Consider the following 24,553-nt stretch of genomic DNA (forward strand, 5'->3'; position numbering starts at 1 on the left):
CTGAGAATTTTTTATTAGTAGCAAGGATCCAGTATACCATTTAGGTACCTTAGTCTCAAAAACGTAATAACTTACCAACATTTGCCATGGTAACCCTTTTTTTACGTCTATAATGATTGAGGAATGTCAAGATTTAAGATAGAATCTTTCAAAAACTTTTCTGGTGGTCTGTAAAATGTAATATTCACTACAAACTTAGAATTCAAACTTTGGCAACTTCTATTAAAACAAGGTTCCTCTAATCCCAAATTGTAGCAGCAACTCTTGTTCCTTCAGCTGGGGCCTGCTTTTCTTGAGCCAGTCCTCAGTGCCAAGTTAACATTTGTGTCAGTATTTCCATTATAAAACTTTTTTTTTTTCCAAGAGCATATAACTCAGACGTTAAATCTCCCTCATGGCTGTGAACTTGGCCATGAAAAGTTCAGCTGACAAGTCATTTTTATTCTCTTTTTACTTCAGTGGCATTTTTATTCTAGTGAATACACAAATTTAAAAAGCTTTGGAAAAGTGTTTTCAGGATGCAGATGATGCAGACAAGGAGTGAAAAACCTGTGGTCATGCATCTAAAAACAACATGTTCTCCCCCCACCCCTTCACCAGATAGGCATGACTAAGAGAGTTGTGGAAGTGTGCTCAGAGACATGGATGAGGGTCTGACTTCATAATATCTGCTCTAAGTCTCAAAATGATGAAATACTGTGTTAAGACAATTAAAATAGCATTAAGATTCTATTAGATCTAGGAACTGGACTTGTGATTGTGATTTCATTGACACAGAAAGCTCCTAGATTATCAAACTTCCTCCCTTATGGGGAGATCTCCACCATCTCTCTTAATAGTTTTAGAGAGGTTAAATTACTTTTCTCCCAGGTCACAATGCCAGTATGTATCCAAGACAAAACTCCCAAATCTTCCTAACTCCAAAGCCAGCTCTCAACCTATCAGGCCATGCTATTTTTCAAGCTTCTATTAGTCCTCTGAATTAAGCATATCAAACACTGAGCAATTGTTCTGCTCGAAAAACAAACGAGAAAACAAATTTTTCACTGGATTTCAAGTGAACCAATGGGCTAAACAGCCACCATTATAAGTATAAGAAATCATCAATTCACAATACACTGTAGGCTAGCCCAATTCTGAAAATCCTTAGTAACACTTTTTAATATACAAGAATCAAAAGTACAGCAGTTTTACAATGTAGGAAAATTTAATACATACTATATAAACAACATATTTACATCAGAAATCACTAGGACAGTGGCATTTTTTCACAAATATAAATTAATAGTAATTACTGTTTTAGTTAACAGGTCTTAAAAGTCCACAATTTTACAAGAAAGAGAAACCGTCTGTCCCCACACGACTGGGGGTAAATGGACTACAGCCGTCTGGATCGTTGGCACCGATCTCCTACCTCGATCACAGTAAGATCTCAGACAGTCAGAAGCTCCACGTGTACTGGGCACTGGATCAACAATTCTTGTTGACCATAGATTTTGGTCTGTAGAATTTCCGGGTCATAGTGTAAATTCATAACTGAATCAGGTTTGCACCACACTTCCTGATGAAAATTTTCAGACATCAGGCTAGAATGTACTTAACTTTAAAATGCAGCAAGAGGTGAGAAGTTTTCACTTTTCCCATTAAAAAGGCTTTAAGGAATGACTGGCTAGAGGGTAAAATGGAGATATGGAAGGTAGGAGGAAGGAAAAGCATTTAAAGATATTGCCATCAATCCTCACAGAGTGCTCAGCTGTTTCCCCTTTGGACTTTGAATGCTTTAAAAGTTTAGTTTTTGGTTTTATATTATTACTGAAGACTATATCATTTCAGCTACTAGTACTTTTTGTTTACATTCAGGTACTGTTTTTAATGAGTGTGATGTTACCTTTCTTTCTCTTTAGCATCACTACCAAAGCAATCTCTAAATATATCTCCCCAATTTCAGATCCTGAGAACTCCTGAGGTTCCCATAATAATTCCTCTTTTCTCCAAACAGAGACATTAACTTCCATCCATGCATTATTTTTTTCTTTAAATATACCATTTTGTCACAATGATTTTGATTTTGAAGAAGGAAACACCTTTCTCCTTACCCCCCTTACTCCCTCCTGGACATAGTTCAGATGCCAAACATGTATAAGTGTATTTGGGATACTGTAGTTAAACAATCAATTTAACACTGATCTGGCCAGTATTGCCTTTTGCTACATCTTATGGCACTAAAAGTCTTGACAAAAACATTTCATGAATGTGAACAATGTGAAGTTGTTTTTCTCCTCATGATGAGACATCTTTGTTGCATAACATTCCTTGCCTAACTAGTTCAATGAAATCAAATATTGGTGAATATAAAAAAAAGTATATTCTCCAACCATCCACCTATACCTTCATTAAAGACTACTGAAAGCTGTAGGAAAACCCATAATCTGAATTCCCAAAGGGGAAAAATGTGCCAGGGCTCAATCCCTCACTAGCTCACCATTCTATATCAGCTGAGATTAAAAGGAGCTTTCTTAATACTTTCTGGTTTGCCTTGGGTAAGACAAACATATGGATGGCGCCAAAACCATTAGCAAAGCTAACGTTTTTTGTTTCCACAGCACTTTGTGGCTTATAAAGGGACAGAATATTTCCCAATTTCCTCAGTTATATCTGCTCTAAATCTTTGATAGGATTATTTCTGATATGTGCAATATGACACCTTTGGGTGCTTGGCCCCAATGCTTCCACTGTGAAAGTCCAAGTTGAAGAATCAAAAGCACTATGAAGGAAAAAAAAAATTTAAAGAAAAACTGCCCACCAAAAATTGCTGCATAGCCAACCACAGAAGCTTCTTAATTTTCTGTGCCTCTCATGATGACCTGGATCACTGACTGTTTCCATGATATGTTTAGTTTAGCATGGAGCAATGGACCACGAAACCATTTCTGCTTAAGTGGCGTTAGACAATAGAGGCATTTCTTGGGAGTGTCTTTAATAGAGTTGCCCTTATTGCATGGCAAATAAGTGTTGATATTTTCTTAAAGATCCACAAGGCATTTCAAGGAGGTATCCCAACAGAATGGGAGCCCACGTAATCATACTTATGTGTACCACTTCTGATCTTGGTTCTTTCTACCTGGTAGGCGTAAATTTATTACCAAGTTTCATTGCGTATTCTAGTCAAATATCCTCTTTTCATCTAGTTATGACTTTGGACACTAGCATATTTAAGAATACTGATTAACTAGGGCTTAAATGAATAAAAATGAGAGCCTCAGCTTTCCCAAGGGGGGCATACAACTTTGTCCCTTAACTACCCCCTCCCTCTCCCTCACCATTCAGATTCAATTAACCTCAATAAAACTCATTTGGTTCCTTCCCTCCCCCCAAGCCTCCTTTACTAGCTATAAATCCCAATGGGTATCTTCTGCTCTAATCCTGAAAGCAACTAAAACACAAACTGCAATGATCTCAAGCCAGCCATCTGATAGCCTACTTTCTGCAGCTAACTTTTGTCTTTATCTGACCTCAATAGATATTGCCAATAGATGTGATTCTTTGTGAATTCTAACTCTTTTAATTTGTGCAAAAGAAGTAAAAATCTATAGATGTCACCCTGTTAAAATACTGAAAGCCTCTGTCTTTTTATTAGCACTGCAAGTATTGCACAATGTGAAACCCATTTCAGAATCTACAGCCCAGTCTTACATGCTAGCTAGCACCAAATGTTTAATGAGTCTTTTTATTGGGTGAAACAGACACCTCATTAGGGATTCAAGATATCTATCCTCTTCTTTCCCTCCTTTGCCTCCCTCCTCCCCCCCTGAAAAAAAAAATCCAAGTTAATTCCAATGTCACAGTACTGAAGTTCAGCCACAGTAGCCAGTTTTCCTCATTATGGAGGTAAACAATAGGACTACAAGAAACCAAACCTTTGAAATGTACAAAGACAATGCAGGGAAAATTAGTGTAGATTGGATAGAGACAGCTGCAATCAGTGCCACTACCCTCAACTCTTACCCTCCCTTCCTGGGTGGGCCACACCTAAGTCTATTGCTCCTACATTTCTTCTAATGACATGTTGAGAGCTCAATTAAGCATTTGAAGGGCTCACCTGCCCACCTTCAAATGCTATCATTCCAGAATGAAATCAGACTTTTTTTTTCCCCATCAGCAGCATCCATCATATAATAGTGAATCAAATCAAGCACTGTTCATTAATTTCTAAGCAGCAATCGTTCATTCCCTCCCCTGACCAAATCAGAGTAAGGAAATACTGCACCTAGTTGTAAAAAACAACTCAAAAAAAAAAAAAAAAAAAAACCCAACAGGTTACAAATCCAATCAATTCTTGTTCTTCCTTCAATAGGGGGAGGGGGATAATAACCCCACAAAAGCCCACAGACAAAATGACACCTCTTTCCTTCTGGCAGCATGGGAGGATAGAATGAAAATGGAAACTATGGCAGGAGTGTAAAGGTGGTAAGCAAAATTGAATCTCCACCAAAACTAACACCTAGGAGAAGTCCTCCCCACTCCCTGAAGTCCTCCTTCAGCCAGTGAGGTGGTAGCAGCAGCATGTTCAGAGTCTCCAGTTACTCATTTTGATAACTGGTCATCTTTTGGATCAGACCAAAAATCATCAGATGCTTGCTCACTCTTGTTCTCCTCCTTTTTGACCTTTGATTTATGTTTTCCGAACATTCCAGTTATAATCTGGATTGTTTTTTTGTTCTAGTGACCTATCCAGGGGGGACCTATGATCCAAAGGTGACTTTGAATCATGGGGAGATTTTTGAGATGGTGGTGATCGAGGGTCTGTGACTACAGGGTGTGGAGGGGGTAATGGCTGTTTGTAGTCTCCCGATTTATCTGTGTGGAAAGATCGGTAATGGTCTGAAGGACCCTGGCCATGGTAACCCATAGGGGGTCGATGATCAGACATTCTTCGGAAATCTTGCTGGTGGTAATTTGGAGGCCTGAATTCATCAGATCTTCGTCGTTTTGAGTCATGATGATGTCTGAAAATTGAGACCCAACAATGTTAGAACTAAAAACAAAAAATAGTCGGGCTTAGCCATTCCTTCACCTATCCCCCTTACCCCTCCCCTCTCCACTCAATGTCACATTCAAGAACAATTCTACAGCAAAATACCATGAGTACTATAGACACAAAGAGTACCTTTAGAACCTGTAACATCTATTATTTGGATGCAACCCTCTGGAATTTTAAAACAAACTGGAAGACTAGAGAATAGTTTCCTTACTATTAGGCCACTTATAAATTCAGAAGTATGAAAGATCCACAAACTAGCTCTGTGAAACCAAACCAATCTGATTTCATTCTGACAGGCTAAGATGTGAAGGTGGGCAAGAGGCAGCCAAACAGAAATTTGCAGAGATTGCTGCCTGGAAGCTGGAAGACCTGGCTTTGAGTCTTATACTCTAGCCATGTGGTCCTGGACAAGTTACTTGGTGTCCCATTACCCAGGCTCTAAAACTCTAAAATACAGTGAATAGCCTCATCTGGGAGATTCTTACATTCATGGAATCCAAAGACCAATGTCATCTCCAACTAGCTGTGTGATTGTGAACAAGTGAACAATAATTCTATAGTTCATAATTTTCCTACCTATAAAATGAAGGAGTATGATTAGGTTTACCTAAGGTTTTATCCAGTTCTAATACTTTATGATTCTTTTCCTTAACCAAATCTTGTAATCTGAGAGTCTTATAGAAAGTCTTAAAGAACAATCTTCCATAGTATAGTTTTAAAAAACCTTAGAAAACAAAGCATGCCAAATTTTATTGTCATTCTTTACTACTTATTAAATGTTGCAATATGTTCTTTTTGGTCTGCTGCTTTTCAGATACCTTGACCTGTGTTGTGAATATGGATGTTATGGAGATGGATATGGATATGGGGATATGGATAATAGGGATAGAAACACAATTATTGGTAACTATATATTTGCACAAATTTAAAGAAAACTTGAATTTATAGGGTTATTTGCTTTCCCCCTAGGGAAAAAAATAACTACCCTGCACTTTAGTAGCCTATGTACCTACTTTGCATGACTATGGTAAAGCTGTCATCATAAAGCTGGAACAAATTAAAATAGCTTGACCTAAACCACTACACTGTTGAGAGAATTCAAATTAGTCCAACTAATCTGAGAAAGAACTGGGAATTTTTTTTTTTTTAATTATCAAAAGTTTCCAACCCTTTAAACCCAAAAGATCCCATTACTACTAGATACATATTCCTATGGAAATCAAAAATAGAAAAAAAGAAAAAAAAAGACTCATATCAAAATATTCATGGCAGGTTTCTGTTTTTTTTGTTTTTGTTTTTGTTTTTGTTTTTTTTTTTTTTGCAAAAACAAATAATAAAAAGTGAGTGTCCATCAATAAAGGAATGGCTAAAAAAATTGAAAAATGGAATGTGCATGGATGGGACATTACAATTCTGTAGGAATCATCAGGTATAAAAAATTGAAAAAATATGATGACTGATATGAATTAATAGAGAGAAACGTAAACAGAACCAGGAAAACAATATACATAGGAATACTACTATGTCGAAAAGAAGAATAAAATGAAACTTGTTATTCAATTGTTTTTCAGTTGTATATGACTCTTTGTGACCCTATTTAGGATTTTCTTAGCAAAGCTGCCAGAATGGTTTGCCATTTTTTTCCTCTAGCTCATTTTACAGAAAAGGCACACAACACAGTGTCTGAAGCCGGATTTGAACTCACAAAGATGAATCTTCCTGCTTACAAGTCAAGTGCTCTATACACTGCACCACCTAGCTGCCAAATGAAACTAAACAACTAAACAATGGATAATTATAATGACACATCTTCCCTTTGGAGAAGAGATGAGACAATTCACCCACTGCCTTTTGTTAGGGCATTGAGGGAGAATGGAAGTAAAATGTTAGACTTTGGTCAGGGATGTACAGTGGTTTTGTTACAATACTTTTCTTCTTTGTTATGAGAGAAGGGGGAAGGATAGACTATTATGATGTAAAAAAAAAAAAATGGCATTTAAAAAATCTTAACAAAAAGAGTTACTGAGAATCTTCTATAGCCCCAAAGTTTACCAGCCGTTACTTTATATTCCTAATTTTTTAGTTCTCACCCTTTCTTGCAAATTGTTTACAACAAATACTAACTAATACCCTCAACCTCTGATGACCACTGTATATAGTCATCTACTATTTACCAGTAACACTTACCACATGTAATATGTTTCTGTCCTTTACCTTTTTTTTTCTCTTGATCACAGAGACTGAGGCTTACACAATTTTTATATTCCAAATGCATGCTAGTCATAACAGTAGGTTTCTGATAATTAAAGTACTTTCTAGCTAAGATATTTGGACCCTGAACAGAAAAACTTTTAAAATTTATAAAATGAACTCACACAGTGAATGCACTTGAAAAAAATCATTTTGTCATTCTCATTTCATCATACACAATGAATTTTAAGTATAGAAAAATAACTCTCCCCACTCCCCAGTTTTTCATCCTCATTAAACATAAAATTAGATTCCCTTAATACCTGTCATAATAATCTCTGTGTCCTCGATGGTCTCGGTCACTGCTATATGGGTCATATGGCCTCTTGCGTGACAAGTTGTTTGGACGGTAATTCCCAGAACGATGGGGTTCTCCATGAGAACGTCGGTCCCCATAATGGTGATCCTTATACCAATGCTGCTCATACTGGTGATGCCGATCTCCACCCCAGAGCTGGTTGCTGTTGCCACCATAATTGAATTTTCGCTCTCTTTGCCAGTCTCCTCGGTCTATAAAAAGAAATACCAATCTGGTGATAATGGCAAGCAATGACTGGTTTGCCTTCATTTTTGTCTAGACCAAAGTTCTGACCCATCTCACATGAATAATATTACATTTACTCTCTTTTAGAATTTACTATTCATTATTTAAGACAGCTGTGTCTGTCCTAAATTCCTTTTCCCAGAGTTTTAAAAACAATATTGAACTAAGCTCTTGAATTCTATTAAACTCTAATCTTAAGATATATTAGAATTTTATTTAATTTATCTGCCTATCTTGAAATTACAGGAAGAGCTGTAAAATATCATTAATTTGATGTACTGATTCAAAAAAACTCATGTCATTCATTTGTTTTTGTTAACTTTACTGACACTATTGGGAATCTAAATAAACAAAGACTTCTTTTATGCCTCTAGATTTAATGATAGAAAAAAATTAAATTAAGTCTGTAAGATTTTACAAACCTAACTCATATTAGCTTTAAAAAAGAAAGTATTATTAATGGCACATGGCAGAAAGAGAGGCAAAAATAGTTTTGTTTTGTTTTTTCCTCCCAGTCAGTTTTGTGATGCTAAAACATTTTTATTGTGGCTATAAGAAATTGTTTCCCTGTCATGGTTAATAATTAAAAGTTGATTTATAGAAATTTCATTTTAATTCCTATAATTGCTTACAGTATAACACCTCTACTCTGCCAAATGTAGGATTTTTGGTTATAAACTCAATAAATCAAGACATTGAGACATAATGTAGTCCATTATTTTAAATAAAATCATTCTATATCATGATGAATCCATTAATAAAATTTTCCCTTAAATTGACAAGTATTTAAAAAAAAAATCATTTCACTAAGAAATAATCCTGAAAAAAAAAAGAAAGAAAAAAAAGAATTCTGGCAAAACTTGTACAAGATTTCTGTCAATCATGACGTAGGCCATGCAGCTAGGTGGTGCACTGTATGGAGTCCTATGCCTGGAATCAGGTAGACTTCAGTTCATTTCCAGGCTTGGCAAGTCACATAAGGTCTCTTTGCCTCAACTTTCCTTAATTGTAAAATGGGATTATGCTAGCTTTTATCTCACAGAGTTGTTGTGAAGATCAGATGAAATAATATTTGTAAAGTACCTAGAACAGTACCAGGCACATAATAAGCACAATATAAATGCTTATTACTTCCTCCTCTTCTTCTAGAACATTTACAGTCAATATACTTACTCATTATACATTTCAAAAATTTATTTGCTGATATCCATAAGATTTGATACCCCTATAAAACCTAATAACTATTTGCCTCCATTTTAAATAAAAATAAAGTATTTTGTACTGTAGTTAACTACCTTCTCTAAAGATACAATAAAGATGAATTCTTTCATAATTATTCTAGCCCACACAGCAGTATTCAAGAGTTAACCTAGTGGCTTTCCTTATCTAGTTCATATTTATCATATATAAAGCTTGTTTGTACATTATTTGTTTGTTTATCTCCCCCTTTAAACTGTAAGCTCCATGAGGGCAGGGACTGTCTTTTGCTACTTTCTGCATTTCCACTATTTAGCATAGTGCCTGGCACATGGCAGACTTCTTAACTAACTTAAACAATCACAGACCTTGTTTAGGCCCTGCTCAGACTATTACAATAACTTCCCAACTGGTCCTATTACCCTCAAATGATCCCCATTCTAATCCCTTTACACCACAGCAACAAAATTAATACTCCTAAAATAAGACCTGACCATGTCACTAACCATACTTAAAAATCTTCAATAGTTTCTCATTGCCTCAGGACAAATTACAAAATAATTCCCCCTCTGGCATTCAGTTACTGACATCAAAGAATGGAAATAATCCTCTCCCTCTCCCTCTCTCTCTCTCTCTCTCTCTCTCTCTCTTTTTTTTTTTTTGCTGAAGCAATTGGGGTTAAATGACTTGCCCAGGGTCACACAACTAGGAAATGTTCAGTGTCTGAGATTAGATTTGAAATCAGGTCCTCCTGAATTCAGGGCTCGTGCTCTATCCATTGCGCCACCTAGCTGCCCCTGAAAATAATTCTTAATTGACATCTATTCTAAAAACCACATTTAAGGACCAACCTGCATTGCTGAAATGTCTCTTATTGGGATGTCCATAGTTATCTCGCTGGTGTCCATGCATCTGTGGTCCATGTGAAGGAGGCAAATGAAGTTTCTGGGGATGAAGGTTGTGAGGTGTATGAGATTGAGACATCAAAGAATCACGACTTGAGCCTGAAGGTTCTGGACGAAATGGTTTTTTACTGCCAGGCATGTCATCTTTCTTCTTTTGCTCCTGAAAAGGTTTAAACAGAAAACCTTCAAGAATTAAGAGAGATCATTGCCCATTTATTATAATCTGCTATAAGTAATTTATACATTGTGATATAACAAGGCACATATGAACCCCAGATATCTCATTTCAAGTCTGACCTGCACTCTAATAGTAACAGATCTGCCATCATAATTCTTATCCATTCTTGCAAGGATACTTCGAATGGTTCATATTTGTTATAACAATAAATGGAAAAGTCTACAAATTCCTACATTTAGGAGGGGTCAGGTAACTTATGGAATTTAGAGAAAAACCATTAAGAGCCATTTAAAATCCTAAGAACTATTATCCCTATTAAGCCAAATAGAATAAAGAAATCTATATGCCAGGAACTGACCTGCTTCTCGATTACCTTTCAGGGTTACCAAAGTAAATTAACAAACTGAACTTTAAAATAATTGCTGTATTGAGTTCATTTTCTTTGCATTGTATTATATAAGTTCATTTTTTTTGTTCTGTTTATTTCACCAATTTCTGATGTCTATATTATTAAAATGCCCTCCTTTAAAAAGTATGTTATATTGCAGTTGGTTCTGAATGGCTATTTTTTGGAAAAAACAATGGATTTGTATTCCAAAAACTAGGGTTTGAATCCCAGCTCTGCTACTTGCCTTCTTGTGACTATGAACAATTCCTTTTAACTTTTTTCATCTTTGTTCTCCTCACCTACAGGAGGAAATGGCTATAATCTAAGTGGTTGAACAAGATCTCTTTCAGCTCTAAATTTGATAACTCTGTAACTTTCCTTGACAGCTCTAGTTTGCTGAGTTTTCTTTTTTAAAAAAATCCTATGTTTGTTTATACTGCAAAATGTAATACATGTCATATTGTTTTTCAGTACTCCATAGATCAAATTATAAACTGCTTGAGAGCAGAAAAAGAATACTTTCCATTATAATACCTATCTTAATGATCAATAAATAGCTAGCATTTTTTTTAATTGACTAAATAATTTTGTCCAGTTTCTTACATGAACTGATACTAAGTGAAATGAGCAGAACCAGGAGATCATTATATATCTCAACAATGATACTGTTTGAGGATGTATTCTGATGGAAGTGGATATCTTCGATAAAGAGAGCTAATTCAGTTTCAATTGATAAAAGACGGACAGAAGCAGCTACACCCAAAGAAAGAACACTGGGAAATGAATATAAATTGCTTGCATTTTTGTTTTTCTTCCCGGGTTATTTATACCTTCTGAATCCCTGTGCAAACAAGAAAACTGTTCGGTTCTGCACACATATATTGTATCTAGAATATACTGTAACCTATTCAACATGTAAAGGACTGCTTGCCATCTGGGGGAGGAGGTGGAGAGAGGGAGGGGAAAAATCGGAACAGAAGTGAATGCAAGGGATAATGCTGTAAAAAATTACCCTGGCATGGGTTCTATCAATAAAAAGTTATTTAAAAAAACTTAATAATAATAATTTTGTCCAGTTGGGATTCATCTAGCAGAATATCTTCTGTGTATACACACACACACACACACACACACACACACACACACACACGACATGTGTATAAGAAGAAAGACTGCTTGATTACTTCAGAATAAATGACTACTTCTTAAGAGGTTTAAGGCTGTTGTCTCTGATGCATTTGATATGATACAATTAGCCATTTACCAATGGGGCTGTTAGGTGGCACAGAAGATAAGAGTACTGGGCCTGGAATCAAGAAGACCCGAGTTCAAATATGACCTCAGATACTTACTAGTCATATAATCCTGACAAGTTACTTAACCCTAACCTGCCTCAGTTTCCTCATCTGTAATACAAGATGGAGAAAGACATGGCAAACTACTCTAGTAATTTTGCCAAGAAAACCCTAAATGGGGTCACAAAAAGTTGGACACAATTGAAATGACTGAATAACAATTGAACTTGTGTCCTTTAGTATTGCTAATAATATTTATTTTGCAGATAACCTATATAGGATGAAAGATAAGGATAAGTTATTGCAAAACATAATACACAATGTATCAAGAAAAAATAGATCAACCGTCTTACTTCCTTTTTTGCTTCTTAAACTTTTTTTTGCTTCCTAAGATTAGGATTAAATTAGTACCTTACCTCCTTATTTGCTTCCTAAGATTAGGACTAAAATAGTATCTTACCTCCTCCTCCTGAGATCTTTTCTTATGAGCCATTTTGTATAATTTGTGTAGTTTCCGAGCATCAAATTCTGTGAACTTGGATACAAAAATCCACAGGTTCCTAAAAGAACAGTAACAGAATTATAGAAATAAGCACCAGTCTTTTCCTTCTTCCTACCTCCACACCTCCCACCATACAGATAGCATAGTAATGTGTTTGTAAGTTGTAATTTACTTGTATACGCAATTATAGAAATATTCTTCCAGTGTTTTATATAAGTAACTTAAATCTTATATGTATATTTCTGACAAAGAGTTGGAATGGAAAGTCAAGAGACTTGGTATTTATTCCTATCAAATACTAATCAACCTTGAGCAAATCACTGTTTCAGCTTCCCTATCTGAAAAAAAGGGGAATGTAATCCTACCTGCCGCCAGAAATACTCATGGCAAGCATGTCAGCCAAGGACTATGAGGGTTTATAGTAAAAAGGAAAAAAGCTTTTCTATCATTCACAAGAGGACCTAACATCAAGTTCTTTCTCCCTGTAGAACTAAGATCTAAAATGCCTTTCCTATACTTTGTCTCTCCTATACCCCTGTATCTCTCAAAGACATCAATTTATTATCCCAATTACCGCGGCTATAAAACATATCCATTTCTGACTACTCCTTTCTTCTACTTCCTATGTTCTACTAAAACATCACCACTTTATCTCCCTTTTGAAAAATGAGAGTATCAGTGTCCACTGTTATCAAAATAGTCCAGAACCTGCTGTGTGCGGATTACTGCAACAGCAAGCACTGCATGATGAAAAATAGTTTTTAGAAAGAACAGTCTGAGTCTGGTAGGAGTATGAAGAGTAGCCTAGAGGAAGAAACCTCCTTGATACCCATTCTTCACTCCTCTCCCCTTGCCACTTCTAATTACAACAAGTTTACAAATTATAATGAAGCTTTTCCACCTGGCTTTCAAGGACCTTTGGATGTCTAAAGACATCTTGAATTCAATAAGTAAGAAATTCATTATATTCCTCTTTAGATTCATCCTCCTTTAAACTCCCCTTTCCTGGAGAACTTCCATTCACAGATGTGAAAGCCACTCTTCCTTCTTACTCAAGTCCTATTTTCAATTAGTTGTTGATTCTACTACTATAACATTTCTCAAATGTATGGCCTCCTGATTCAGACAGGTGTGTGTGTGTGTGTGTGTGTGTGTGTGTGTGTGTGTGTGATTTTGTGTGAAATTTAACCTAATTGGTCTCCTGGTTTCTAGTCTTTTCCCCTTCTAAATCCCACCCAGATGTCAATGTGATGTTCTTAAAATATAAATTTGATCACATTTCTGTCATACTCAATTTTTTTTTTATGGGTTCCTACTGCTCCTAAGGCAAAACACTAAATCCTAAGCCTAGCATTTAAAGCATTCAATTTAGCCCTCAGCTACATTTTCAAGCATTTTTTTCATTACTTCCACTTTGCACATTCCCTACTCCAAATCATACTGGACTTCCCCATGAATGGCATTCCATCTTCTACCTAGATTTCTTTATGTAAGATCTCCCATCCCAGGAATGCACTCTCTCCACACTTACTATACAGCTCAAGTATCATCTCCTCTAGTAAGACTTTCATAATCTCTCACTCCAGCATTGTAGTTATTACTGCTCTCTTCCAATTGAAACTACTTTGAATAGTTTTCTTTGTATCCCATAATGGAATATAAACTCCCTAAGGGCAGGGACTACTTTGTTTTTGTCTTGTAATTCCAGCACTTACTAATATCCTGCATATAACAGGCACTTGATAAGTGTTTACCAAATTAAATTCATCTGCCATAATATCGCTCTAGCCTACTTATTCAGCTTTATTCTTCACCCATATCTAGAAAAATCCCTTTGCTCTGATCTATCTACATATCCTAATGTTCACATTGCTTATAGGTTGGAATGCTTTCCCCTTTTTACATAAAGAAATTCAACTCATTCTTCAAAGTCCAAATGAAATCCTCTCATTAAGTCTTTCATGATTATTCAGATTCCCAGTGATTTCTTTCTTCTTAGAATACCCACTTCACTTATAGTCTATTCAAATACATTTAGCATTTAATTATGCACTCTCCTTTATTGTTCTCTAGTTATTTTATAAACACTACTCTATTTATTCTCAACAATATTGTGAGCTTTTTGAGGGCAGTGATTGTATTTATTTCTTCAGCATTCCCCTTGTTTCTATGATGAGCTTCTAATTAATAATACTAATGACAAAGGCTGGTGTTAATGCATGGCTATAACATTTACACTGTGCTATTTTCTCATATACATTTTCTCATAAGACCCTCATAATAATCCTGTTAGGATTTATTATCCCCATTTTATATATGGCAAAACAATCTCAGAGAAGTCAAGTGATTTGCCCATGGTCAAACAATTGAGGTAATTTTTATTCAACTCTTTTCTGATTTGAAGACCAACACTCTATTACAACATCCCAACTCTCTACTATATTACAGGTACTTAGTAAATACTATTTTTGAGCATTTATTAGGAAACCTGCTAGCATTTACTTAAATAACTACTTGTATTTTCAGTAGTTTTAGACTGGGATTAAATCAGATTTCTAAAAAATGACAGTAATTCATAGAGACCATATGATAATGGTCTTAGGAGAAGGGAAGTAAATCTATTCTTAAGTGGGTTTCAGGAAAAATATGTGGTAGATATCAAGATACATCTAAAACCCACTCTAAATTTCCCTTACAAAACTAGTTCAAAAAGAAGTGTATATTTATACATACATACACACACGCATATATATATATATATATATACACATATATATATATAATACAAGATAGTCCTATTAAAAATGGAATTTATAAAGAAATATTTATAAAATTTATTAAAAATATTTTTAAAAATTTGTTTCCTTTGGAAAGTCTGATAAAATGTTTCCAAATTTACCAAATACATCTCTCAGGACACCAAAATCTACACACTAACTCAACAAACATTTATTCTGTTTGTTCTGCACTTTTTCTGTGCAGAATATAGTTCTTAGTATAGGGAGAGATACCAAAATAAACAAGACATAGTCCTTACTTACATGAAGCTTACAATCTTATACACCCTTTGGTTTGATCATTTTATCTTCTGAATTATCTTTAAAAAATAAAGCTATTATTTTGAATTATCATTTTTTTAAATTAAGTAATAACAGAATTCACATAATACCACAGCAGAAAACTAATGTCCATTCCCAGCCTAGATCTGACTATTAATATTATGTGAATTGAACTAAATTGACTTAGTCTAAGGTCTTTTTCAGTCTTAAAGATTCCTTTCTATGAATCTGGGGTTTTTATTTCTAGAAAAAAAAATTGAAATCAATATCATAGATAATATTAATTCCACCCAGAAAAAGTTTCCCTTCCACTTAAAAGACTGGTTCCCATAGATTAGTAGTATAATGTAGGTTCATGCCAACAATGAAACTTCCTGTGAATAGTTGGGGGGGATAAATTATATTTCCATTTCTCATTTTTCCTATTAAAAAATCATTTTGGGCAAGTCAAGACAGCCAAATTAAACCCAAAGTTCAGTTACCTCCTCCACAGTTTGATGTGCTCCTGATCAGAGTAGGCTTTAAGGCACTCTGATATTCGGTCTCCAATCTTCAGGAGGCAGTTTCGGGTGTGCTCTAGCTGTTCCTGCACAGTGAGTCCCTTGTCTGGTTTATCCAGCTGCTTCAAAGCCTTTTTCACTGGCCTCATCCTCTCTTTGCACTGGGGTAGATCAACAGAGTAGAGATTACTTTTACCTTTACAGAGAAATCTTCTACTCCCTTGCTTTTTATGCATAATGTTCTCAATTAAGAAGGGCCTAGACTTTTAGGGTAAAACAGAAAAAAACATATCCCCTAAAAAGACTCTTTTCTAGAGCAATCAAAGCAGAAGTGTGTGTGTGTGTGTGTGTGTGTGTGTGTATGTGAGTTTTCACAAATCAGGTACTTCTGTAGCCAAGAAAAAAATGAGACATTTGATTTGCTAAGCAAATATTTGAACACCTTTAGAAATAATCATTCAACTCCTTCGAGACATATAGAGTCAATTCAATTCAATGCTAACACATGCAATGTGCAGAGCACTATTCTAAGCACTAGGAAGATAAACAGATAATAAAAGAGACCTTGTTCTGATGGAGTTTACAGTATGGTGAGAACTACAATACATACATGAAAAACTGTAAAACAAAGTAAAATTGATCATGATGGCACATAAGAGAAATATGTGAAATCCAAAGAAAGAAAAATCATTTTAAGTGGAGGCTTGAGGGTAAGGAAAGAAAGCAGGGAATGCTTCATAAAAAGGGAAGCCATCTGATCGAAATCTTGGAAGGATGGCTGAGATTTCAATAGGTTGAAATGAGGGAAATTTCAGGGTTAGGAAATGGTATAACAAATGAGATAATATTTATAAAATGCTTAGTAGTATTTTAGTACTTAGTAGTGTCTGACACTCGTTCTCTTCCCAACATATAACAGACCTCAGAATGTATAGTTAGTACTATGCAACTACTGATAAAGACAGAGAGCACTGAACATTATAATAAGCAGAGGGATGTGAAAGTATGGAGTGAAGTGCTGATTCAGAATAAGATTTCAATTTCTGTACTATAATTTAAAATACAGAAATGAGAGGATTCTGGACAGAGTGAGAACACAGCTGATAAAAAATATTTTTCTGGTGTCTGGAAAACTTAATAAAAAAGCTTATAAACTAAAAAGATGAGTTAGAAAAAAAGAGCCCATTTTTTGAGCCATCCATCAAGTTATACTCCAAAGATTATGACTACACTGAAAAAAGAACATAGACATAAAATTCAAGCATGAAATCAGTAATGAAATCCTATGATATCAAATGCCTACAAAGAAATCTAAAAATTTATATGAAAGTCCTATCTCTTCTTCTAGCCTTTTTTTCTTGCCAACATAGTTAAAAAGAGAAATTTTCAGGGTATTTGAGAAATGTTATTACCTACACCAAGTCCATATGATTTTAGAGAGTTAAAACCAGTGACAATAACTTTCAAACAAATATTTGTTGATCAAAACTGATACTCATCTGCTTTCTGGGTTAATATTTGATTTGTTGAAAAATACAAAAAAGTTGGGTAAGAGCTAGCTATATTAGAGGGAAAAAAGGATCAAACAATAGGTAAGATCTTTGCCTAAATTTTGTACATTTATATAGAAATGTTGATAGCCATGGAGAGTCTTCTTAAGACTTTGTATATTATGTACTTCTGGATGTGTCAGCTGTTATATTTATGGTCTAATATAGTACACATAAATGGGGTAACAATTCTGGTCAAAAATGACTGCATGAATAAGACACATGCTAGTTTTCATATACCCATTCCATTAAAGTCAGGAAGTTTGCCTAAAAAGGAATAATGATTTAAAAATCCAATGAGAAACTACAGTAAATTACAACTTTTATCCCAGAATTGCATAAAAGGTCAGTCAGAAGCCTATGGGTATATGGGTATAGAAGACTATATGAGAGGAGGCTATCACCCAAAGCCAACATCAGTGCATTTGAGTGCAATCAGAATTTGACCAAAACCACATGTAGCATGCAAGGTTCTACATCCAGAGGAAATAGGTGGAGAAGGCTCTCCCTAGAAAGTCCAAGGGTAATTAGAAATTTCAAGGACAAGATAGGAACCTAACTAGTGTAAGGGAATGGCAATAGAAAGAAATCAACAGAGTGCAAGAGCAGCCAGACAAGGATATTCTAGGTTCAAGAGTTCTAAGGTCCAAAATACTATGACCTACGACCTGAAAAAAGGCCCTGAATGTCTAAAACTATTACTATATGTTACAACCAAGCAGAAATGACCACCCCACACAAAAGTCTAGAGAGTGGAGGGCAAAAATGGCTGGTAGTGGTACAAAGTCCCAAATTAAGAATTAAAACTAGAGAGATGAATAAATCAAAAAAAAACACCTCTCAGTGGAACAAGTATCATAAATATAAACAGAGATCCCCAAGAAGCAAATAACTCTATTAACAACTAACAATTATAAAAAGGACTCAAAACAAAAGAAAAAAACACCCTCCGATAAGGATAACATGACTATTTGGGAAGGGAGAAAAGAGATAGAAATGAAGCAAGAAAGAAAATGATAAGTAAACATGAAGAAAGAATTGGAAGGAAAATAGTTTAAAACCAAAAATAATAAACTTTAAGTAATGGGCTCTGAAAATTAGAATAACCACACATAAATCAGTGACTCCAGACAAAGGAAATGTTTAAAAAAAAAAAAAGATTGAAAAAGTTGAAAATGTAGTAAGATATTTGATATCAAAACCTACTGACCTGGAAAATAGATCAAGGAGATATAATTTAGGAATAAGTACAATCCTTGAAAACAAAGAAAATTTGGATGCCATATTTTAAAAAGTCATAAATTAAAATTGCCCAGATTGAAATTGAAGGCCAAAAAATCAAAAAGGTAGAATATGTGGAAATGGTGGAGCTAAAGATTATTCACCACTAAATAATCTAAATAACGTCCTCCTTCTGCTGCTCTTGGTCCCATTTCCTTGGGGAAGATTATCCTGATCTGAATTAGAGGCTGAAGAGACTAATGGACCCATAATGACTTGGTGAATTAATGAAAGCCTATTGTGAATGACAGGATTTGTCAATGAGGGAGATCTGATTCTGATTTGATGAAAGTCAATCAATGAATGAAACAGATCCAACTGCACGTCTGCAAATGGAAGACAAAGACGCAATTGATATATTCCAGTAATAGAAAGGAGGTGTTTGCTAAAAAAGAGAACTTGCAACTGAATTTCAGAACTGTCCTCCCAAGGAAAACAATATAGTCAAAATTAGAAAACTGTGATTTGATTTATACACATCATGACTACTGCAGCATACTTTTCTCTCTGTTTTAATTCCCTTCCACCATTATTTAATTGCACATAAAAGTAATGGGTAAACTGGAATAATACATTTTTTAGCCAAACTTGTATTTCAATCAACATCAACTGGAAATGGGTAAGGGAAAAAATAAACTAGTTATGTGAAAATATCCCTTTCCTCCATTAATGACATGCTCATTAAACTTTTTTTATCTTTGTATTCCACTCTTTAACAACAACAATGACAACAAATACCCCTATAAAACAACAACAACAACAAAAACCACACCAAAAAGTCCTTGTGTGTCCTTATGTACTATTAGATTACATAATTTTGATGGTTTAAAATAATAAAGGAAAACAAGAACAATTTTGTTCCTTTTTTTTTTAATGTAGCTATTACATGTACAGAAATGTTTCAATAGAGACATGTTACTATAAAGAAATTAATCCTAGGTAGTTTTCCTTCAAGTCAGACATCTTGTTTAAATAAACTTCTTGCCATACATGTGCACACACACATACACACTCCAATTTTTTTCCAATAAAATCAGAGATAAAACAAAAAAAATTCGGAAGAGTAATTTTTTTTGGTAGGGAAGAGGCAACTGGAGTTAAGTGACTTGCACAGGATCACCTCACTAGTACATATTAAATATCTGAGGCCAAATTTGAGCTCAGATCCTCCTGACTCCAAGGCCAGTGCTCTACCTCACCATGCCATCTAGCTGCCCCCAAGAGTAAATTTTGAAAAATTAACTGAAACAATAATTTCAACAAATTTTAAGGTTACAAAATAAATTCACAAAAATCTATTTTCATTTTCTAAATATTATCAAGAAAATCCATCAACAAAATATAGACAGAGAAATTCCATTTAAAATCACAATAAGAATATATAAAATACTAGGAAGTCTATCTATTAAAAACACAAAAAACTATATAAATTTATCTATAAACCATTATTTTAAAAGACAGAAATAGGCCTAATAAATTGGGCAAATATTAATTGCTCATCCATAGGACGACAATCTAATAAAAGAGTTTTCTATCTAAATTAATTTACTTCTTCAATGCTAGGATAACAAAACCACCAAAGGATTACATTATAGAATCTGAAAAAGATAATAAAATTCATATGTAGGTTAAAAAAGGTCAAAAATCTCAAAGGAAATAATGAAAAGAGGGAATGAAGAAGGCCTGGTAGTGTCAGATCTCATACTATACTACAAAGCAAAACTTTTCTTCTTTTAAAAAAAATTATTTTTAATACACATCGCTTTATGAATCATGTTGGGAGAGAAAAAAAACTTAGATGAACATTTTGCATTTATACCAAAATAAACTCCTGACCAGACATGTGACCGGGATTGAACAAAATAGAAAAACAAGGAAAAATTTATCTGTAAGGTCAAGGGGGAAAAGTTTTTAATAAACAAGTGTTTAATAAACAATAAACAGAAGATAAAATGGATGATTTTGATTAAACAAAGTTCTGAAATTAGCTATGTTGGGAGAAAAAGGAGGATCAAAGAAAAGATCTAAGTTTTACTTGGGTCAGATGGAAGAATGACAACAGAAAACAAAGAGAAGGCAGAGTTAATGAATTTTTATCTTATTTCATTTTCTGGTAAAAAAGAATGACTTGTACACTGAATATGACAAAAGTGAAATTACTAACAAGGGGTTGCTATCTATAAGTAAAAAGAGAGCAAGAAGGTACCTAGTTACTTTAAAGAAATCAAGACACCTTGTTCAAATTATCTATATTCTCCTAACCTGAAAGAATTGGCAGATGTGATAACTAAATCACTATTACTGATATCTAAAAGATCATGGAAAATGAAGGAACTACAATGCTGGAGAAATCCAAATATGCTGATTTTCAAAAAAAAAAAAGAGAGAGAGAGAGAGAGAGAGAGAGAGAGAGAGAGAGAGAGAGAAGAGAACAAAATCTATAGACTCTAGACCAGTTAGTTTGACTTTGATTCCTGGGGAAACTTTAATAAAGGTCATTAAAAGATAGTTAGCAAATATCTAGAAAGGGAAGCAGTAAATTAAAATGAGACAGCCCAGTTCCATCAAGAACAGGTCATACTACACTAACTTTGTATCTTTTTTTTTTTTTTTTGACAGGATTACTTAACTAAATAAATTACCGAAATCTTGTGGATATAGTTTATTTAGACATTAATAAAGTTTTTGATAAAGTGTCATAATGTTTCTATGGAAAATATGGAGAACCATGGATTAGATAATAATAAATGGATTTAGAATTAATTGGACTCAAAGAATAGTTGTAAATGGCTCAAGATCAATGTGGCAGGAAGTCTCCAAGATAAAACCCCAAGAATCGAAGATAACTTGAAGTTATAAATGCTAGTTACAGGGTGAATAATGAAGTATTATTGCATGGGGAACTAGGGAATTGGCCATTTTTACCCTGGTGAATACAAATCTTGTTGGGGGTCAGAGCTGAAGAAGGTAATGACTATGAAGATCTTTCATAAGGAATAAGGATTGTACTTGTTTTGTGTAGCCTCCAGTGCAGAACTAGGATCAATGTGTGCCAGAGACAGGAAAAAGATTTGGGACCAACATAAAGAACTGCCAACAATTGGAGCTGTCCAGCTTCAAGAGGGAAGAATGTCAGGGGTGGTGAAGTAGAAGAAATTCCTGCTCTTAGACTCAAGGTCTTCTGAGGTCTTTTCTGATTTTATGACAGAGTGAAATACAAATAAAGAGACATTTTCAAGAGATTCTAAGACTTCACATTTCTACAGAATACAAATCAAGTCAGTAGTTTGAGTCTGGGAAATTACCAAGCATCAAAGCTACCTCTGATCTGTACGGTTCAACATTCTTATCAATGACTTAAATGCATTAATTGTATGTTCTTTAAATTTATAGATAACATGAAACTGTGAGGGATAGATTAACATAGTTGGCTAAAGTCAGAATCCAAAAGGATCTTGACAGGCTAGAACATTAGGCTGGATCTAATAAAATGAAATTTTACTTTTTATTCATCATTATTTATTTATTTATTTATTGCTCCACCAAGATGATGGAGTCAGGAAGCTGCTCTCCCCATTTCCCTTGAAAACCACATGAAACTAAGTTTCTAAACAGAGTCTGACAGAATGAAACCGCCCTCCAGCTCAAGATAGACTGGAAAAACTTCAAGAAAGATTAGTCTCACTGGGGTGAAAAGAATATTCAGCCCAGTTCAGACAGATTCTGGGACAGTCAGTGAGTGAGAGGGTCTTAATCACAGCAAATCTGCAATTAAGACCCTCAAGTCCCGACTCAGTAGAAGAGCAAATCAGTGGGGGAACTTCCAGTTCCAGCTCAGAAGGCAAACTCTGGGAAACAGGCTTTTTTCCTGAACAGAGCAAGCAAAACTACCCACTGCAAATACAAGGGGCCTCAGTACTCAAAATAGAGGTTATCACCCATTGAAGTGTTTTAGGGATCTACACTGCTTAACATTTTTATCAGAAACTTAGATAAAGGCATAGGTAGGATGATCATCAAATTTACAAATGACACAAAGCTGAAAGGAATAACTAATACACTAAATGAGAGTTAGGATCCCAAAAAACACCTTGACAGTTACAACAGGGATGAATCAGATGAAGTTCAACAGGGATAAAGTTTTATATTGGGGTTCAAAATATCAATATAACTAATATAAAATACATGCAAAATAATCAAGTCAACAATTGTCCAAAAGGTTTTTAGTGGAATGTAAACTCGATTTAAATGAAAATTATGACTTTACCCACAAAAGCTGATGTCATTAAGAGAAGCACAGCTTCTAGTAATCAAGAACAGAATAATGTTGCTATATTTTGTCCACCTCAGGACAATGATCATGTTTGGATGTCACAGTTTAGAAAAAGCTGGAAACAAAGGGAACCAGAATTGCAGACACCCTTGATCCATGCTCCATCTATGTTTTAAAGAATTAGTAATGTTTTGTTTAGAGAAAGTAAGAGAAGGAGAGGGTGTGAGGTAGAAAATGATAGCTGTCATTTAGAAAAGGGTTCAGACTTGAAGAACTAAGAGCAATGTGAAGTATGTGTAAAGGAAAATGTCCTAACAAATACTGCTATCCAGAAAAGGAAGATACTGGGTTCCACATTATTAGAGGTTTTAAAGCAGTGACTAGATAATTATCTATCAAGGTAAGATATATCCAGGATTTCTATTAAGGTATAAACTGAACTAGTGCCCGCTGAGGTGTTTTCCACCTCAAAAAATTTCTGATTCTGTAAGTCACGAGTACTGGGAAAGAAGACTAAAAAGCAGAGATGTACCAGTCTATAGAGGGGTTTGAACGACAGGCCATTGATTTCTCTCATCTTCCCGGACTTATTTATGAAGAAACAAACAGCTTTGCTCTTCAACACAATGTAGTATTTTCCAAAACAATTTGCCTAAGATCAACAAATTTGTTCCCCCGCCCTATAAATCACATTTTGTTATGTGATCCATCAGATCTGCTGATATTTCCTTGAAGTATAAGATACTAGAGGACCTCCCATGTTCTCAAACTTATTTGCCTATATTTTAAGTTCATATCATTTATCTTTTTGAAATATCACTATCCAAATATTTGTTCCACTCCACAGGAATCAGTAAATTTCATTATTTAAGTAGATAAAACATGGCATAAAAATGTACTGAATATACTGAAGAAAATTTGAAGTTCATGAATGCCTGAGTGCATGAGAGTCCTAACTTTTTTGTTTGCTTTATGTAGAAAGAATAAGTATTTATATAGTCCCTACTACTTGCCAAACACTGTATTTTACTAATATTACCTCATTTGAGCTTTACAACATTCCAGCAAGGTAAGTATTTACTATTCTCATTTTACAATTGAGGAGAACTGAGGCAAAGAGAAATTAAGTGACTTATCCAGGATAGCTAATGTCTGAAATCAGATTTGAATTTAAGACTTGCTAACTTTAAAGTTAGCACTCTATCCCCTGCATTATCTCGTCATGTTCTATTTAGCATAATAAATACCTAACTACATGATTATCAATCTTCATCTAAGATTTTGTCTTCCATTGAATACCTTCTGAATTCTAACCAGGATAATGGATCTTAAGAATTTCTGATCTGCAATCTATGAATAGATCCAGAGAACACAGAGTCCTAGCAAATAACTTAATTCTTTGTTACAGGAATCTCTGGGCTACCCAATTTTAGTACTTACTATGCTGAATGTTTCCTGGTCCAGTTCATCATCCTCATCTTCTCCAATGGGGATTGGTTCACTTCCTGCGGTAATATGGACAGGACCTTGAGCTCGTTTTGATTTATTCCCAGCTTTGGCATCACCTGCTTTAGGCTTTAAAAAGAAATC

General features: G+C 34.7%; 1 protein-coding gene across 6 annotated transcripts in view; it reads right to left on the reverse strand.

The window, feature by feature from the left end:
• Positions 1-1,188: 1,188 nt before the first annotated feature.
• CHD2 (chromodomain helicase DNA binding protein 2) overlaps positions 1,189-24,553 on the reverse strand; it is a 143,631-nt gene continuing 120,266 nt past the window's right edge. For 3 of the 6 annotated variants that reach the window (XM_051981042.1, XM_051981041.1, XM_051981043.1), the window contains 6 exons: positions 24,404-24,538; positions 15,842-16,020; positions 12,259-12,358; positions 9,884-10,097; positions 7,555-7,801; positions 1,189-5,006 (listed from right to left, as the gene is read on the reverse strand). In XM_051981042.1, coding sequence (XP_051837002.1) covers positions 4,673-5,006; positions 7,555-7,801; positions 9,884-10,097; positions 12,259-12,358; positions 15,842-16,020; positions 24,404-24,538 — 1,209 coding nt within the window. In that variant the 3' untranslated portion in view covers positions 1,189-4,672. Of the gene's footprint in view, positions 5,007-7,547; positions 7,802-9,883; positions 10,098-12,257; positions 12,359-15,841; positions 16,021-24,403; positions 24,539-24,553 lie in introns of those variants that run through there. The other 3 variants (XM_051981044.1, XR_007951067.1, XM_051981045.1) reach the window with 3 other exon arrangements.

The sequence above is a fragment of the Antechinus flavipes genome, chromosome 2 (assembly GCF_016432865.1).
Source record: "Antechinus flavipes isolate AdamAnt ecotype Samford, QLD, Australia chromosome 2, AdamAnt_v2, whole genome shotgun sequence".
NCBI classification, from domain to species: Eukaryota; Metazoa; Chordata; class Mammalia; order Dasyuromorphia; family Dasyuridae; genus Antechinus; species Antechinus flavipes.